We start from the raw sequence: 17400 nt of genomic DNA, 5'->3' as shown, positions 1-17400 counted from the left end.
ATGTATAGATTTGGGTTTTTTTCTTACTTGACTTCATTCCCCACAGTAAGTTTTCTGTACTGAGGTACATGTGTCTCTCATTACACGTGAAAATTATCTGAATGTAACACTCAGACCAATGGGTTTGAAAGTATTGCAGAGGCAGAGCACTCATTCCTGAGGCAGGAAAGACTCTTGGTTACTTCAAAGGCACTTATCTTTTTCATGCCAATGGCTTTGATAGTCTGCCTGACTCTTGGAATGAGCGGGGAGGTGAAATATGACGTGAGATTGTGGAGGAAGGGAAGGGAAAGGGGTCATTCTTGGACTTCTCACAAAGCCTACAAGGGCCCCAGGGCAGCAAGAGGGCTGAAAATGACACCATGAATTCCCAAGAAGACCACTAAGACATTTTCCCTGAAATCAAGAAAATAGACGTCTTAAGAAACAGTTCAAAAGTCCACTGTTGTTTTTATGAGGAAAGCATGAAATAAAAGCTGATGCAAACAAGAAGTACCATAGCTTAGTTGGAAAAAAGTTGATTACGCTTTGCCTGAAACTGTTGTCTTTGGTAGAAGCAGAGTTGACAAGGAAATTCTACTACATAGCTTTGTAGGGGAACATCTGAAAGCATGTCTTCCAGTTAGTCCATTTTGTTTTCAAGAATACCTTTTTTCTTTCCCTTGTCTTTCCATTGTGTAAACCATGCAGATGTCCACCTGCAAGTGGACAAATTTCAAGTACTCTTGCAGTAAGAGGCTTGGGAAAGATTTCCTACTGTAGTCAGCATCCTGACTCAGGGCCATAGGACCTTGGTGAGGTACAGGTAACCTCAAAATTCTCCATCCTACTTCCCATACTGTGATTTGGTTTCTAGTGCTGTGTTAGAAACTCTTAGGAGTAGGTGAAAAAGAAACTTCCTTTCTGTTGCTCTGTAGAATCTGAGATCACACCAAGTTCTCCATCCAGATTGGAGGGATCTCTTTCTGCCTTGAAAGCAGCATAGAAAACCTTACCTCCCAGTCAGAAATTCTGCTGAAGTGGATGGTGGGACAATTTTTAGAGAGAAGAAAGTAAAAAGGTAGTCTACTGTATTAGCCCTTTAAGCTTTTTTTTTTTTTTTGCTTACTACCACTCCTAATTAGAGTTTCTATTTGACATATTAGTGGCTGCTAAGCCCTACCATGCTGTTTAGGTCAGACATTGCACTCACTACTCTCAGCAAGTAGCACCTGAAAAATTGTAGGCAGCAGCTCCCAAAGTAGGATCAACAAGTCAAGCACATTACATGAAATCACTTTGAACAGTTGTGTGAAGTCATTTGTTCTGCCATGAGAAATCGTCAGTCTACTCAGTCTCTTACAATTACCCTTCTCTGTTGGTAACTTCCATCCTTCAGCTATTACTGTTACCCTGGTTCCTGCCTCAGCAAAATGACAGAAAAGTTTAAACAACCTTCAGAGTTTTCCAGTGGAAAATATGCTCTGACTAAAGAACATTTTACTGGATCTCTAAGGGCTGGCAATTCCTTTGCTGCTTTGATTTTAATAGTTTTAATTTCACATTTCAATATATAATAACAATTGATACTAACTAAAGTCAGTATTTTTACTCTATATGTACCCCTGATGTATACATATACGTAAGAATATAAAGGTGTTATATCTGTATATGGTCTCTATGTATTAGAATATTGATAGAGATAATATGTCAAATTTACGCACTTGAAATACTTATCCAGGGCCAGTATGTACGGTGCTTCTTGCATAAACATTGTCATATGAAATACAAAGATAGGGTAACCTGTGGCTCAAAATACAGCAATTTTATATTTCATAACATTTTTCATTTAAACTACAGGTTGCTTTAAGGAACATTAGATATGATAATTAATTTAAAAACTGCATCATATTTAAAGAACTACAGTCTTTTTGGGGGGGGGGTTGTGTGGGTTTTGTTTTTTTTTCCCCCATTCAGAATAGAAACCATTTTGTGATCAAGCTTCCTAATAACAGTTCTGATATATCTCAGTGCTTTTATTTTGTTTTGTTTTGGGTTTTTTTTTCTTATTTTTTAAACCTTTCTAGCACTTTCTCAGATAATAAAAATGCAATGGATTAAGAAAGGGAAAATAGTAGCTTTTCAGTGGCTAGGAAGGCCATTAAAATTTCATAAATATCTAATGTAGAAGAATGTTCAGATATTCTAAATTTTCTGAAAATTGCCAGTAGATGATGAAGATTTTTTTACAGTAAGAGCTGCAGAATATATTATCAAGTAAATTTTTTTTTTTAGAGTTGAAAGAAACTAACATCCATTTAAAAGATGATTATTAATATTATCTCCAGATAGCCTGTTAACAGTCTTTTCAGGAAGTATCATTAAAATGACAAACATTGCCAAATCTGTCTTAGTATTCCTACTGACTTTTAGTAAGTACCACATGAAATAAGCTGAGGTCTATAAAGTGAAGATAAGGAAAAATGCAGCTGTTTGCATTCAGTTCATAAACAGTAGGAGGAAGTTCACCCATCCTTAAGGTTTGTTTCTTGTCAGATCAATGACATTTTTTCAGATGGGAAAATAAAGTAGCATAGGTTTTTGGCAAAAGAGTCAAGGGTGGTGGGTTGGGGTTTTTTTTCCATTCACTCATGTTTACTCATAACATTGGATTGTGCCTGAATGATCAAATACCAGTTCTTTGCAGAAAACTTAAATCTGGTTACACCTCTTTTCTCTGTAATTTCATCCAGTTTCCTTCTTCTGAAGTACATCAGTAGGCTATGTGACATGAAAGAGGGTCAGTGTTCATTTCTGGCTAGCAGAGCATTGCAATTTATTTCAGTAGACTTCCCATCTTGAAGAGGTTGTGATGCTTTACATTCCTGTCCCTAAGGATTCCAACTCTGGTTGGGTTTTCAATGAATACAGAAATCCTCTGAACCCTTGTCTGTCAAAAATCATATTTTCTGGAGTTTTTTTTCCTCGTAATGGAAGAAAATAAAACCCCTGGTATTTCAATTAAGAAATAATAATTAAAAAAAAAAAAACTATAAACACCCCAATGTTAGATTTTCTAGAGACAGTAAAGAAACAAAGATTTGAAAGACCTATAACGGAAGTCTATTCCTTGTACCCTTTTAATTTTTTAATTACAAAATATTTTGATACCAGTGGTTTCAGTCATGGTGTGTTGACATGATTTGATCTGATATGGCCATGAATAATTGTAATTTTCTTCCTCAGGCTTCACATATTTCTACAAAGGAAAGGAGTACTGGAAATTCAATAACCAGATGCTCAGGGTGGAACCTGGCTATCCCAGATCCATCCTCAAGGATTTTATGGGTTGTGATGGACCAACAGATCGAGATAAAGACCGACACAGCCCTCAAGATGACGTTGATATTGTCATCAAACTGGACAACACAGCCAGCACTGTGAAAGCCATAGCCATCGTCATTCCCTGCATCCTGGCCTTGTGCCTCCTTGTCTTGGTTTACACTGTGTTCCAGTTCAAAAGGAAAGGAACACCCCGCCACATACTGTACTGCAAACGCTCTATGCAAGAGTGGGTGTGATGTAGGGTTTTGGTTTTATTCTTTCCCTCCCAGGAGTTTGTGGTAACTTGAGATTCAACACAAGAGCTGTTATGCAGTTTCCTAGCTAGGAGCGGGCATCTGTCAGTCTGAAACAAAGCTGATCTTTAAAACCCAGGGGGTTGCCTGTCCTGCGCATGAGTGGCGATTCGCTCAGCTGGGGAGCTTCCATGAGACACAGTATCTGCTGTTTCTTCAGTCCTTTTTCTTTCTTTGTCATTCGATTCTAGGCCTTTCCTCTGCACGCTCAATGCCCTATAAACTATCAGGATTAACTAATGAAGAGGAAAAAAAAAAAGTCTCCGATGTTTCTACATTTTTCCCTGAAGGCCTGTTCCCCTTTGAAAAATTTTTTGCTGAAAGTAAATTTTTTTAAAAAAACACAACAACCCACAACGGAACTTTCAGGAAAGTGAGAAGACCCAAAACAGCTTTGTCTCCAAAGAGGATTGCTTTCTGTCTGCTATGGATAAAGTCCTATACTCCTACTTCCAGTTTTGTCAGGTGGGAGACTTGGATGACTCGCAGGACTTCAGACTGTTCGGACAGCCATTTTCCAACAAACAAGGGGCCAAAATATCTGCAATATAGTAACAGCCTTAATAATACATTCATTTTGTGTTTTTTACAGCTGCTCTGGGCTACATCTTCAATGTTTTAAACTCATTTATATTCATTACTATATTCAAGCAGAACCTTTTTATTGGTTGATTTGATTTTTGGTTGGTTTTCCTGCATAATCTTTCCCAAGCTGTACCAAGCCAACTGCCCCAGGCCTTTCTTAGGTCTGTCAGGACCACTCATTCCAAAGCATGGTAAAAAGCAGTGTGTCTCTAAAGTGGATTTCAATGAACTAAAACAACAGTCATGCTGTAGAGAAACTTGATGCTGGTATTACATTGGTGGTGTAACCCTTTGAGAACTATTGCATCTGTTTTCAGAGTCTGGTGGATGTTAACCTTGGTTGTCATTAAATTACAGGATTGTGTTTGGGTAATACAGGTTTTAAAAGAATATCGGTATTTCAGAACAGATCTCCTGTGACTGCAAGTGAGTGTTTTTAATTATTTGCATTACTGATAGAAAAACGTTTGTAACATAAATAGAAAACAAAATATATTTACCAGCTACTTTCTGGTTAAAAAGAAATTTTAATAACTTCTTAATGCCACTTACCAAGAATTTTTCTGAACTGGCAACAATTTTATAGCTTATCCTTTTATCTTGAGCATCTTGAATTTCTCTTTTAAACTATGTTGCATGATAATTCAATTTGCCTCTGCAGAGGTAGAATTACAGTTTCAAAGGAAAGATTAAAAACTGACTCTGATATTGCATGAGTATCCTCCGGTGTGTTACCCCTTTGCATGTTCACCATAGTTCTCAAAGGGTTAGTGGAATTTCTGGCCTTCAGCCGACCATGGAATCACTGACAGAGCCAAGGGACCACCAAAGCATTTTGACATTCTGTGTAATTTGTGCTAACAGCAGTATTGTCATTTTCATGTGACCTGCAGCGCAGGTTTGTATCAATATTTTTTTCCTAGAGAAAAGTCAGCAACTGACAGACCTCTTTATTGATTTTAGGAGCTGCTTCTTGCAGTGATAGGCTTTACAGTCACTGGGCTGTGAACTTATTAAAGATGGTCAGAATGATGCACCCCAAAAGTCAGACACCTGGCTTTTTATGAAAGCCAGGATTTGAGGGGAGTAGCTTTTGCAACAATGAACAGCTTGCCTTGAACTTGATCATTGACCTGTTGACTGTCACTACCAAGTTAAACATTGTCTTCTGTGAACAGCTTCACTGTCTGAATTTCCTTAAAGTGTACTGTCCTGTCTTTGATCTTTGACCTTTAACTTGTAAACTGGCACAAATCAAAGGGAATCTGGTGTTGCGAATGAACTAAGACAAGTTTTATTTCTTAAAAGCCTGATATACATTATTCAAAATTGGAGAAAAAAGCATTGAAGTGTTTTCATAGAAAAGAACTGACATAATCTAAAATATTTATGATAGATCTGTAGAAGGGTATTTTGCTATGTATACATGCACACTCTAAAAATGAACTACAGTAGAAGTTAATTTTTATTTAACTTGAATACAATTTTCAGTAAAAAATTATCATTTCTACAAATAGCTAGTTGTTAATGAAAAGGTTGTAGGAAAGTATTAAAATACTTGAAATGGCCAGTATTGGCTTTTACATAAAATGAGACTTTTATACTACATTCAAACAATTTCTTACTGGTTTCTTAATCCACATGACTGGATCACTTTTTAGAGAGTGTAGGTATATATGCATATGTATAATGGTTATTATTATTTTGGTAATGGATAGCTTGACTGCCTTGAATTTATATTTATATTGAGCATAGCATGAAAAATAGTATGCCTTTCTGTTCAATTACATGATTTTATATTGATTTGAGGACTTACGTTATGAACATATGTGGCATGCTATAAAGCATTGCAAACTTATTTCTTAGAGCATAAACAGATATACATATGTACGGCTAACAAAAATGAAGATTAAAAAAAGATATAGTTTTACAACAAATATGCAATGCAGATGGCATTTTGGAGATGTTTTGTAGAGGTACTGCATACTGTAGGTTAGAAGTGCACCAGTATCAGCCCATAGCATTATTTAGTAAATCTGGTTCAGTTGTTGCTGAAAATATAGATTAATTGACTGATAAGTAACAGGATATTTACTGCACATCAGCTCGTTTGGTGAATTTGGAATTCTATGCCTGTTTGTCATAGATATTAAAATGTGTGTGTGTGTATACTTACAAATGCACACAAATACAGACATACACACACATGCGTATTTTAATCCATGGAGAGATTTTTATTGTCAGCAAACTACTACAACTTATGTTCTGCTACAGAAAGAACAAAATTATTCATGTTGCTGTTCCAATTTTGTCCCTTGGATAGTTGGTAGAAATTAATAACAGCACTACTTATTCTGCATTTGGTTTTCATCTACAATAGGAGAACTTACTTTATATTAAGTCAGAACAGCATCTCATCTCATCTGGTTTTTTATTCACTTGAAAATTTCACTTCAATTTTTGAAACATCTTCCATGGCAGCTTTAACTTTGTGCAACTGTTTCCCTGACAGTAATGAAGTGCTGAGCATGTTGACTGTTGTTCTTTGATAAGATAACAAAAATGTTTGTATTTGGAGAATTTAAATTATGCAGGAAGGTAAGTGTGATGAGTCTAGTGCTTGGTATATGGTACATTATAGTTACATGAATACATGATAAGTTGATTGCTTAATCTATTTTCTTTTACTTAGAAGTGCATATATATTATATACAGAGAGAAGGAGAAAAAATAATATTATATTGGTATGTTTATGTCATGCAGAGCAAGATTGTGTCAGCATTTCTATTACGTGTTGCTATTTTCAGTAGGCTATAACACTGTCATAAAGGTTTGCTTTAAGTAAAAGATGTGTTCACTGTAATTCCCAAATACATATTGGCTAGTTTCAAATTATAGAAGTCCAGAGTAAATGAGTGATGTTGCCTGATTTAGTTTTGAACTCAAATGAGTAAAATTTCTAATACAATGTTATTATTTGAACAGTTGTTTGTTTGTTTTGGGTTTGGGGTTTTGGTTTTTTTTTTTTTCCCCCATGGCCTATAATTATGAGAATTAAGGAAAACCAAATTGAAAATATTTTCAGTTCTGCGATCTTGGTTCCTGCTCATGTGCCGTAACTTTTTTTCATAAAGTTTTTAATAAACATTTCCATATTCCTATTGTCATGATCTGTACTGTGGAACAAGACAAAACTGAATATGCATTGTGTTAATCAGTTACAGTCTATCAAGCTGACTATACAGGGTCGTGTATCTTCAGAGTACTATGGTCTGTATGATGCAGGAGGCCAGAGTAGATGGTGGTAGTGTTTCTTCTGGCCTTGTAATGTATAAATCAATGAAAAGGTTATTGGCTCTAGAGAAAAAATAATTTTTATCAAAAATACATTAAAAAAACTGTGTAACTGTATATTTACTGGATAGGCTGGGATGGAGAGACTCAAATGGCTCCAAAGGAGCCCTTTCAAGTCTCCTGAATAAATGTAATACATATTTTATATCTTCCTATGAACTTTTGTTCTTTCTCTTCTTTCCAAGTGGGGTAAATGGAGGGGTTAATTAAAGAAAAAGATTTTTTAAAGCTAATTTTGTGAATGAAAATAAGAGAAACTAAAAGGTTCAAACGTATGGGGCAGACTTAAACTTTTTCTTAGAAGTGTACTTCACTTCCCCAGTTGTTTGGTCAAGACTCCTGTGCCATTAGCACTGACTGTAAGGCGTAATTTTTGGATTTTCAACCTTTTGGGGAGGGTTTTACTTCACAGTCTTAATGTAAGTTAAATGTAGCTTTTGGTACCAAATTATATAGAATCAAATTCTAGCTTGTTGGTTAGAAAAGAGTGTGTAGAATAGAAAGTAGGTCTGCCTATAAGCAATGGAAGCATTACATTCCTATTCTAGTTTTTTTGCATTTGAACAGTCGCTAGGGCAAACCTTAAAAAAGACACATAATAAACTGAACAGTGAATGTTCCAGGCACTGCATTTTTAAGAAAGTAGAAATGCAAGCTACAACACCATTAGCAGCCTAAATTAGAGATAGCAGAAGACGACTGAGCTGAGGAGCAAGGCTATGACTGCAGGGACTTTCTCTGTCCTGGCTCCCATATCTTCTGACAACACGGCCTAAGTTTTATCACCAATTGCAGAGGTGGAGGAAGTCGTGCACCGTGACAGTAGGAGATGTGAGGCAGCCATTACAGAACAATAGTTCTCTGTCATCTTTTGTTGCTGTCAAGACTGTCTTTGGATAGCTCTATTTCCGGAAGCGTAAATAGATGGCTGCAGCCCTATGAGCCATAAGGAAAATCATTATTATCTGTGAAGTGGACAAATGTCACTGGCCGCTTGGGCCTTCAGCTGTGCTGTAAATCAAATAATATTGTGTGGGAGCTGAGGAACAGATCACCTGTTATTTAATACAATGTTGTAGCCGTGGCTGATACACCAACACCGTAAGGTTAGGCGTACTTCCTTAGCTCACACTACACAGACTGCAGGCAGAGGGGTTCACATAAGATCTTGAAACATATGTCAGTTACAAAATCAGGTGTAAACCATGTAATCATAAAATTAATCTGTTTTATGCATGTAAATCAATGAATTGTCTGCCACTGGTCTCATGAAAAAATGTAATGTGTGAGTCTAATCTGTCTAACCCATTCTTGTGATATGCCATTTGAGATATCAGAGGCTAACATTGTCATCAGTGCCCTCAGTGTTGACAGTGTCTGGTAAGCATCAAAATCATATCACCACTTGTTGCAGACTGGCTCCATTTGATGCTTTATCTGAGGTAGCCTCTAATGTTAGGCAGCAGAGATTCTGCATGATGTGGCATTATTTGATGTGTGTAAGTAGCTAGGAAAGCCCAGTGATAATCAGGAGATCATATTTTGAATGATCATCAGTATGTGACCACAACAAGCATCTGTTCCTAAAAATCAAAATGTATTTCAAAGAAGCACCTAGACAGTGTTAAACACCTGCATCATAAAGAGGTCTTGTTTCCCAGTATACATCAGCTTTAAGCAGATCATCTACAAATTATAGTCAGTTTATTAACATTTGCAGTTGCAGCTGCCCATTATGTCTTTGAGATATGATATTCCGTGAGAGGTGTACATAAAGTATGTTTGCCCTGTGGAGATAGCCTTAAGTACCGCTCTGGTCTGCCCACAGTATAGATGAAATAAATTTTAGAGGCAGAGAAGACATAAATAAAGAAATGCTGATGTAAACTAGTATGCTAAAGACAATTTTCTACACTTAGATGTGCATGCAGCATAATGCTACTTGCTGTCACAGTAAAACTACATAAACAACAATCATTACACATGCCAGCCATTTATAATGGCAAGAAGCTTTCCAGTCACACAGCTTAGTTTCTTCTGCTTCTGTAGAATGCCATTGACCACAGATAATAATGATAATAGCCACCAGATAAAGCAAAGCTTTCTGTTTCGTTAATAGTAATTTCTACCCTATAAAACTGCATCACATCTTTTTTATAACTATAACCTTAACTTTCATGGCGAGCTATTGGCATATCTTAATTTTTTTTTTTCTGTTGCAGTAAAATATATACTGAACATTCTCTCCATCTTGCCATCTGGCACTAACACGTGGAATAATCACTTTCAGTCTGTGCCATGCATGTGTCTTGGATCATCCATCATTCTGGGAACTGGCTTTTTGGGAAGTGGGATTAGCAACAGAAGGCTGGGATAAAATAACTTTCTGAAATACCTAGTTAGGCCTTAACAATATGACAACGGAGTATGAAGACTTTTTAGTGAAGTATTGTATTACTTACCCACCGGCAGAACAGTGTAACTCTGCTAATCAGTGCATGCCCAGATGGATTCACCACTTGCAAAGAGCAGTGTGTTAAATCAGAAAATAATGTTTCTAATCCATATTTCCATCCTGACATGTTGGCATAGTTTAACACCCAGTCTACACACCTATACATAAAATCATGGCTGTACATGAAATCATCTGCCTTGTGGAAGCTAAGAACGCTTAGGGTCAACAGCCAATCAGTGTTAACTCATTTATAAGGTGTGAACAAATTTTGGTTCCATTACTGTCATTTTACAACCACAAAGAAAGTAGATTTTTCCACAATGTAAAATAAAGTTTTATGATATTCTTTGTCAGTGCTCAAAATTACATGATACAGCTCAAAAATTACTACTGTTCAACTGACATTTTCCATCTGGAAGGCACAGCCCCGTATTTAGGCATACAATGAATCTAAACAGAGATGCACGTACTGTGTATGCTATGCTTGGCTATTGCCACAAAATTGTCAGTGCTCATATACTGATCATCTTCATATCTTATGGAGTACCATGTTGAAGTCAGGTCTGACCAGTTTGCTGTGATATAAGTTAGTAAAATATGCATGTGATGGCATGTATTCAGAAGACATCACCAGCAACATACGGTGATGTTTAAAATGATCATGACAACTATAAGAAAACTTAATCTTGAATAGGAATCCAGAATTGAAGGAATGTGTGTCTTACTCTATACCATGCATTTAGTAAAACATCTTCAATTGAGTATATGCCTAACGCCCATTTTTGCTGTGTTTCCAAAACCATGCAGACATCTCTTATCAATCCATGCAGAGTACTGTTATACTGTGTCTGGTTGGAAACCAATTTATGGCATAGGGAAGGGCTTATGATTTTCCAAGATACGCAGGTCATCACCTGCTATCAACATGCATTCCTTTGAAGGTGGTAGTTTTTGGATCGCAGTCATGACCAATACAGCTTTAAAGGAACAGCCTAGTGAAATCTTTCTTAAGATTTCTTAAATTAGTCATGAACTAACTTTCCACAACTTCCAGGATCCACAGGAAAACCAACTAGGTCTTTTGGTAAAAGACTGCAGACAGACACAGAAGAAGAAGCTTAAGCACATTTCCATTTCTCATTTCCAGAAGAATATAAGAAAAGGAATTAAAACTTTTTTGTTTATACTTGCAAATACAAAACCAGTTTGTCAGAAAGGGAAGGAACCACTGAACCACCAAAATTGCATGTAACTGCTATGTAATCAAGAATAAAAGAGAATATTATCAGGAATTTGGTTATAGCTTTGAAAGTATTATCGATCTTTAACAACGAGGGTACATGTCAGGCTGTAGAAAGTTCACTGAATTCTATATTTGGTGTCATAACCCACCAGAGAGCAGTCAGTCAAAAGTTCCTCAGTATGGTTACTGTAAAACTGACTACAAATTAATATAGAGTGCATTATTTACCTTCTGCAATCAAAAATATTTTGAGATTTATTCAGACTCACATAAGCCTGAATCTATGTGCGAAAACTTGTCACAATGAAATGTTCTTTCATGTTTTTTTCAGAAATTAGGTCCAAAAAGTTATATATTATTTGAGGAACTCCACTGGATGAATTACTAAAGGACAAAGAAGCCTTCACCTCTATCAGCCTATATTACAGCCATGTATCTTTACCTCCCTGATAGCTCAGTCCTGAAGTGTTTGATATACTAGAAATATATCTATGACTTTTGGATGGATCATCTATTGCTATTTCTTTATGTAAATTGATAAATACGACCAAAGTTCTGATTCCACTTCAGCACTTTTCTTCACTGTGCCCCAACACGTTTCCTGACAAATTAGGGCAATATTTAATTTTATGTGCTCTTGGTAGGCAAGCGAGAAATTATCTATTCACTATACAGAGAAAAGAAAATACGATTTTGTTGTCTCATTAATCACACACAACTTTTTACAGTTTCTCTATAGGAAATGCAGCTTTTTTGTATCTGTGGTGAGGGGGTAGTACCGTCTCCAAAATTCCTGTCAACATCTGAGGAACCTGATGTATATCTTTTACTAAATCATGTTCGATGTCCAGTCCCCCAACACTGAGTTCCAAGTTGCTAACTTCAGGTCGTTAAGTTTCTGCCACCCATTGACAATGCCATCCTTTAAGTCTTCTATGAAAATGATATGGTGCAGTCAGCACTGACCATCATGGACTCCTTTTTTTCATCACGTGGCTACTTGCCTGGTCACATGTACAGTGGTGTAACAGCAGAGATCTGTCATTTTTGATGTCAGCCATTGCATGCCATTTGCCTGCATGGTTTGTGCCATCTGTGAGAGGTGAGCAGTCTAGAAAGCTGCATTTCAAAAATATTTATGTTATTTCCAGTGGTTCCTGTTCTCATCTTTAACCATCTTCTCTTTCTCCTTTGCATTCTGATGCCTATAATCTGTCACAGATATTCAGACAGTAATTATATGGCCGGACTCCTTCCTTTACCACAAGTCAGTTCGTACACATACATCAACTGCCGTTACATTACTGCTGTAGTATATTAATTTAGCACTGTTACATGGCAGAATGCTTTGCTCTTATGCATTGTTTTATCCTGAGTTCTCACTGGCATCTGCTACTGTAATCTGGGAATCATGTTCATTACACAGTTCAGTCACAGCTTGCAGTGAAAGATGCAGGTGTTTGACTTCTCTAGGATTATTGTCTGTGATAAGTGTTCCTATATGATCAGAAACCATTTGAGGGACATGATGTCTGCTCCTTGCCAGTCCTGTGGTTAGTATTGTTAGTGGGATGTCAGTCTGTAGTCAACCAGAGTGTGATATCGATGTGTGCAAGAAGGGTACATCATTGTTTTCCATGCTTCATACACGTGGTTGTTTCTCTTTCTGAATAACATGCACCTTGTTTTCTCTCCAGGTTCTGTACTGTTGTATCTACCAGAACCTTATTCCTTTCTTAGTTCCACTTGTTGGGTGTTATTTTAGCAGCTGATTCCATTTACCATCTTGTTGCCATTCATTCCTCCCTATAATTGCAGCAGAAATTGCTCTGATTCCAGTGTGTTAGCTAGAAGCTACTACAGTTATGACTCTCCCGAGGCTGTGATTTGCTTGTTTATCCTCCACCTCTGAGAAAAAGGAAAATCAAACTTTCATGCAGAGACAAGGATGCTGGTGCAGTTTTTAGGATATCTTTGAAAGTGGTCATATGCATAACATGACCATAAAACTCACACATTGTTAAACATTAGCTCTTTTGAACCACCCCAAAATTGTTCATTTAATTTGCAAAGCCTGATAAATAAGTCACAATATACATGCGATGAATTTCTCTGTGTGACATAAATTTCTCGTTTTTATTCCCTTTTCTCTGCATAGCCCCATATGCATTTCATGCCCGTGTTTGGCTCATTAGGATGCGTGTTTGTAACAAAATAACTGGAGCATTTGATTGCTTTTTGCAACTGAATTTCATTTTATTATTGTATTTTATTTTATTTTATTTTATTTTATTTGCTCACACAGCATTCTATACAATAACCTTTTTATAACTGACATATGTTATTCCTTCAGGTAGCTTCTACTGACAAACACAAAGCTTGTTTGTGTGCAAATGCAAGGCTGACTAAATGGTGCTAAAGTGTATTATGACTGTCAGATATAATCAGGCAAAATTTTGTGGTGCTTAGACTGATTTTTTCATTGATTTTTTTGATCAATGCATTGAACAGTGTTTTATTATACACAAGTTTTCTTTTATTAGTAAATCAAGACCTCATAGTGCATTGTTAAATAAAATGGGTTAATTAATCTATGTAACAGCTCACCAAGCTATTATCTCTTTAACTCCTTATAATGTTGTGTCATTAAAGGTCAAGGGGTCATAATAATAATCTCATTGCTGTAGACCATTAACATGACTGAACATTTTCAACAAAGTACTTATGTTTACAATGCTATAACCCTTTGACTGCTGCGGCAACCTTTAACCACAGAAAGTCACACGCTAGAATCATCGTTATGGTTCTTGCCATGGCAATCAAAGAGTTAAGGGCTGTGCAGTGATTTGTTTTATATTTATTAATTTATATTTATTTTTTGTTTCATTTGAGAAGGGGGGAATTGGGGTGGGGCAGTTCTTGTCTGCTGTAAGTGTCTTAACCAAGGGAAGGGTTAAAATGGCTTTTTATACTGTTGCATCTTATGTACTTACCATCGTTTCATTGTGTTGTAATTAAAAAAAAAAAAAATCTGTCAATAAATACGAGAACAGAAAAAAAGTTTCATAAAGGCATTGTGGTCTAAATGGTATATATTACTGTAAGATTTATAGCTCTTCAGATACTGTTTAATGTTACAGACAACTTTAGCCTCAGAACCCTAACAGATGATGACAATTTATAGAGAAATTATTAATATATCTGGGTGTGTGCAGGGTGAAAGAAACATTAATTATCCTAATCAAAACAGAGCAAGAGAAAGTAATTTTTAGGGAAAAGGGGTGGCATGTGTGACAGTGGACCTGTTTCTGTAATGTCTGAAGGGCCACTCATTAGAGATTTCTGTTGCAGCCACTACAGAAGTGATGAACAAGTGCTGGATTTCCTCCTTTGTCATGTGTAAGGAAAACTGTGAAAAGTATGATGTAAATAAAAAGTGAGTCTAATGATCCAGATGAGAAAATAAATTAATAATAAACCCCAAAAATTATATATTTTTCTTGAAATCCAATCACAATAGAAGACCTCAGTACTAAGATGGAAAGGAGAATTTTATCAAAGTTTGGCTATCCAGCTCATCTTTGGAAAGATCTATGTTTCACCCATGTCAACAAACATAATTCATCTTAGGCTATAGAAGATTAAAGGTTTCCTACACACATGCGTGTGTGTGAGTGTAAGAAACCAAGAACAAGCTCAGTCTGCTTGGAGACAAACTGAAAGTTATTATTGTTTCAGTGTCTTAGCAAGAAAGAAGGCGGTGCTTGTAAGCTGATCTAACACCTGAGATCAAACTCATCACATATCTAAGCTACCTGAAACCTCGCTCTTTTTGATTCTAAGTCAGAGATGTACATGTTTTACTCTTGCTAAAACTCACAGGTAGCTCATCATTAAAAATAAAAAATAAAAAATTAAAAGCTATTTAAGGAAAAAAGGAGGAAAACTGAATAAAACAGGTGCTCCAGAAGTCACTGGTAGTTCTCACACATGAGGCAGGAAAAGGCCCCTGGCTGAACCTTGTCTGCAGGTGACTGCAGGAGAAATACCAGTTCTGAATGGAAGGGTTTGGGGAGTGTCTTAAATATCTGAAGAATCTTAAGTCTATGGAAGTGTATTTTTTTCTGAAAGGTATGACTTAAAACAGTTTGTAAGCTGATCCAGGTCTTCTTAATACCTATTAATAAACATCTAGCAGTCACGGTTAACATGAGTAATTTGGTGCCTGGAAACTGAATCTTTTTCACACCTATTTTCACATAATTATGTGGCAGGAAATTAGATTTTTGTTTTAATGTTTGGGCCCAAATTCAAGATTTAGCTTCCAGGAATTAGTCTCCTCCAAAAATTTTTCAGTCAAGAAATACAATCAATGCTAGTTTAACCAATTGGACAAAACTGATTATGAATAAAAAATATCCTTAATTGGTGCTTGCCAACCACTTTCATTCTACTTGTTTGAATTATCACAAGAAGTAAACAGAATCAACTAAATATCTGGACATCAGTAGCTGTCAATGGAATTGAAACTTACGTATTATACATGTCTTCAGTCATGTATACAACATACAATGGTGTGAAACACACTCATTTTCCACTCAAAAGCAGCTACTGATTAAAGAAATCAGTGTTTTATAGATCACCTACTAAGCCAACTGGGAAAACTGGGTGCTTACTATGAGTTGCAAGGGCTGCACATTAATGAATATTATTCAGTCCTAAAGCTTACGATACATGTGAGTCAAACTGCCTTTTCTCCAAGTCTATTGGCAGTGTACTGTTGCTGGTGGTGAAATTGAGTCTCTATTGGTAAAAACATTTTTGCTGTAAGATATGCAAAGTTTAGGTGCACGATTGAACTGTGCTTTGGTAGTACAAAAGGCTAGACCCTGATCAACGCTTAACTAATATTCACGAGTCAATTTTAACCCAAAAGGAGGTGTATTATGGTCCTCTGCATAAGCATTCAGAATGCAAAGGAGCTTTTCCATGACACAACAAAACAGTGTTCTCTTACTTCAGTGGTGTCACATTAAATGCAACACACACATATTTTCACTTAAGTGCCTCTTCCCCCCATGGAATTATTAGTTTTTATTTTTAATCTGAAATATTCAAGTTATAGTTCCAGAGTGTGTAAGCTGTAAGCTGTAAAAGTAAAACAGCATCCAAGAAGACACCACCACCAAAAAGTATTAAAAAACCCAATATATTTTGAAGGTGTTTTTATATTAGTATTTAATTTCTGGAAAGTTTCCAAGCTGAAATAAATATCGTTACTACCACACTGTTCAACATATTGATGTGGAGTTTGGTTTGCAACTCATTCATCCCTTTGCAAGTCACTGCAAGAAACAACTTCTAAAGAACATGCTTAATTTCCCAGATGTTTGTGTGAAATTACTGTCATTAATCACCATATTGATTATATTTCTTCATTTTTCCAGAATTCCTCTATTTAAAATGTTCCCCTCAAGTGACATGTAGAGGCATCCTTGTTATCCATGATTTGCTGTCTAATTGCTAAGTGTGAGATTCATTCTGCAGTGTTTTTGTGTTATGGTTCATAGATAATTTTTTCTTTGATTTTCAGCATCAGCCTCAAACATTCTCACCATGATAAATGACAAGTGTGACTGCATTCCCTTTGTTTCTACACCGGGAAGTTTTTACTCCATCACACTGACCAGCTTCACACTGCATGTCTTTGCTCACACTTTGATTAAAGTAATAGATTCAGGTTTAAAAGATCCTGAAGAGTTTTTCTATTTGTCATCTTGTTTTGTAAGAAAATATTATCTGTGAAGGACTAATTTTACAAGGAAAATAGGGAGTATTTCAATACTGTCACATTGTCAAATAACTTTGTTCCCACATCTCTTCCAGCTCCTATTTCCCTGGCAGTCTTCACTGTGGATTCACTGGAAATTCTTTTGGAGTGCACTAGCTAGGTCTTTTAGAGATAAACCCTGTCTTTTCTTTTGGGAGGCAGTTATTCGTGGAATCACTCTGGCATATGGAGTAAGATAGCATCATCCCTTCTATATGATCCCAGAAGGTATAACGCTTTCAGGCATAAGGCATGTTTGGAAAATACCTCAATTAAAAAAAGAAATAGGACCCCGCTGCTCACGAGAAGTTCTGTT

General features: G+C 36.3%; 1 protein-coding gene across 1 annotated transcript; it reads left to right on the top strand.

Annotated features, from left to right (window-relative positions):
• Positions 1-3225: 3225 nt before the first annotated feature.
• On the top strand, positions 3226-4130 carry LOC104516293 (matrix metalloproteinase-16-like; the record flags this gene model as incomplete). The annotated part of the gene is made up of 1 exon (XM_010160579.1): positions 3226-4130. A coding segment is annotated over one exon (335 nt), but the record flags the coding sequence as incomplete, so codon positions are not given.
• Between the last annotated feature and the right edge of the window lie 13270 nt (positions 4131-17400).

Source organism: Eurypyga helias, unplaced genomic scaffold, assembly GCF_000690775.1.
Source record: "Eurypyga helias isolate BGI_N326 unplaced genomic scaffold, ASM69077v1 scaffold4131, whole genome shotgun sequence".
In the NCBI taxonomy this organism is placed as follows: Eukaryota; Metazoa; Chordata; class Aves; order Eurypygiformes; family Eurypygidae; genus Eurypyga; species Eurypyga helias.
This window is presented reverse-complemented; position numbering and strand designations above follow the sequence as displayed.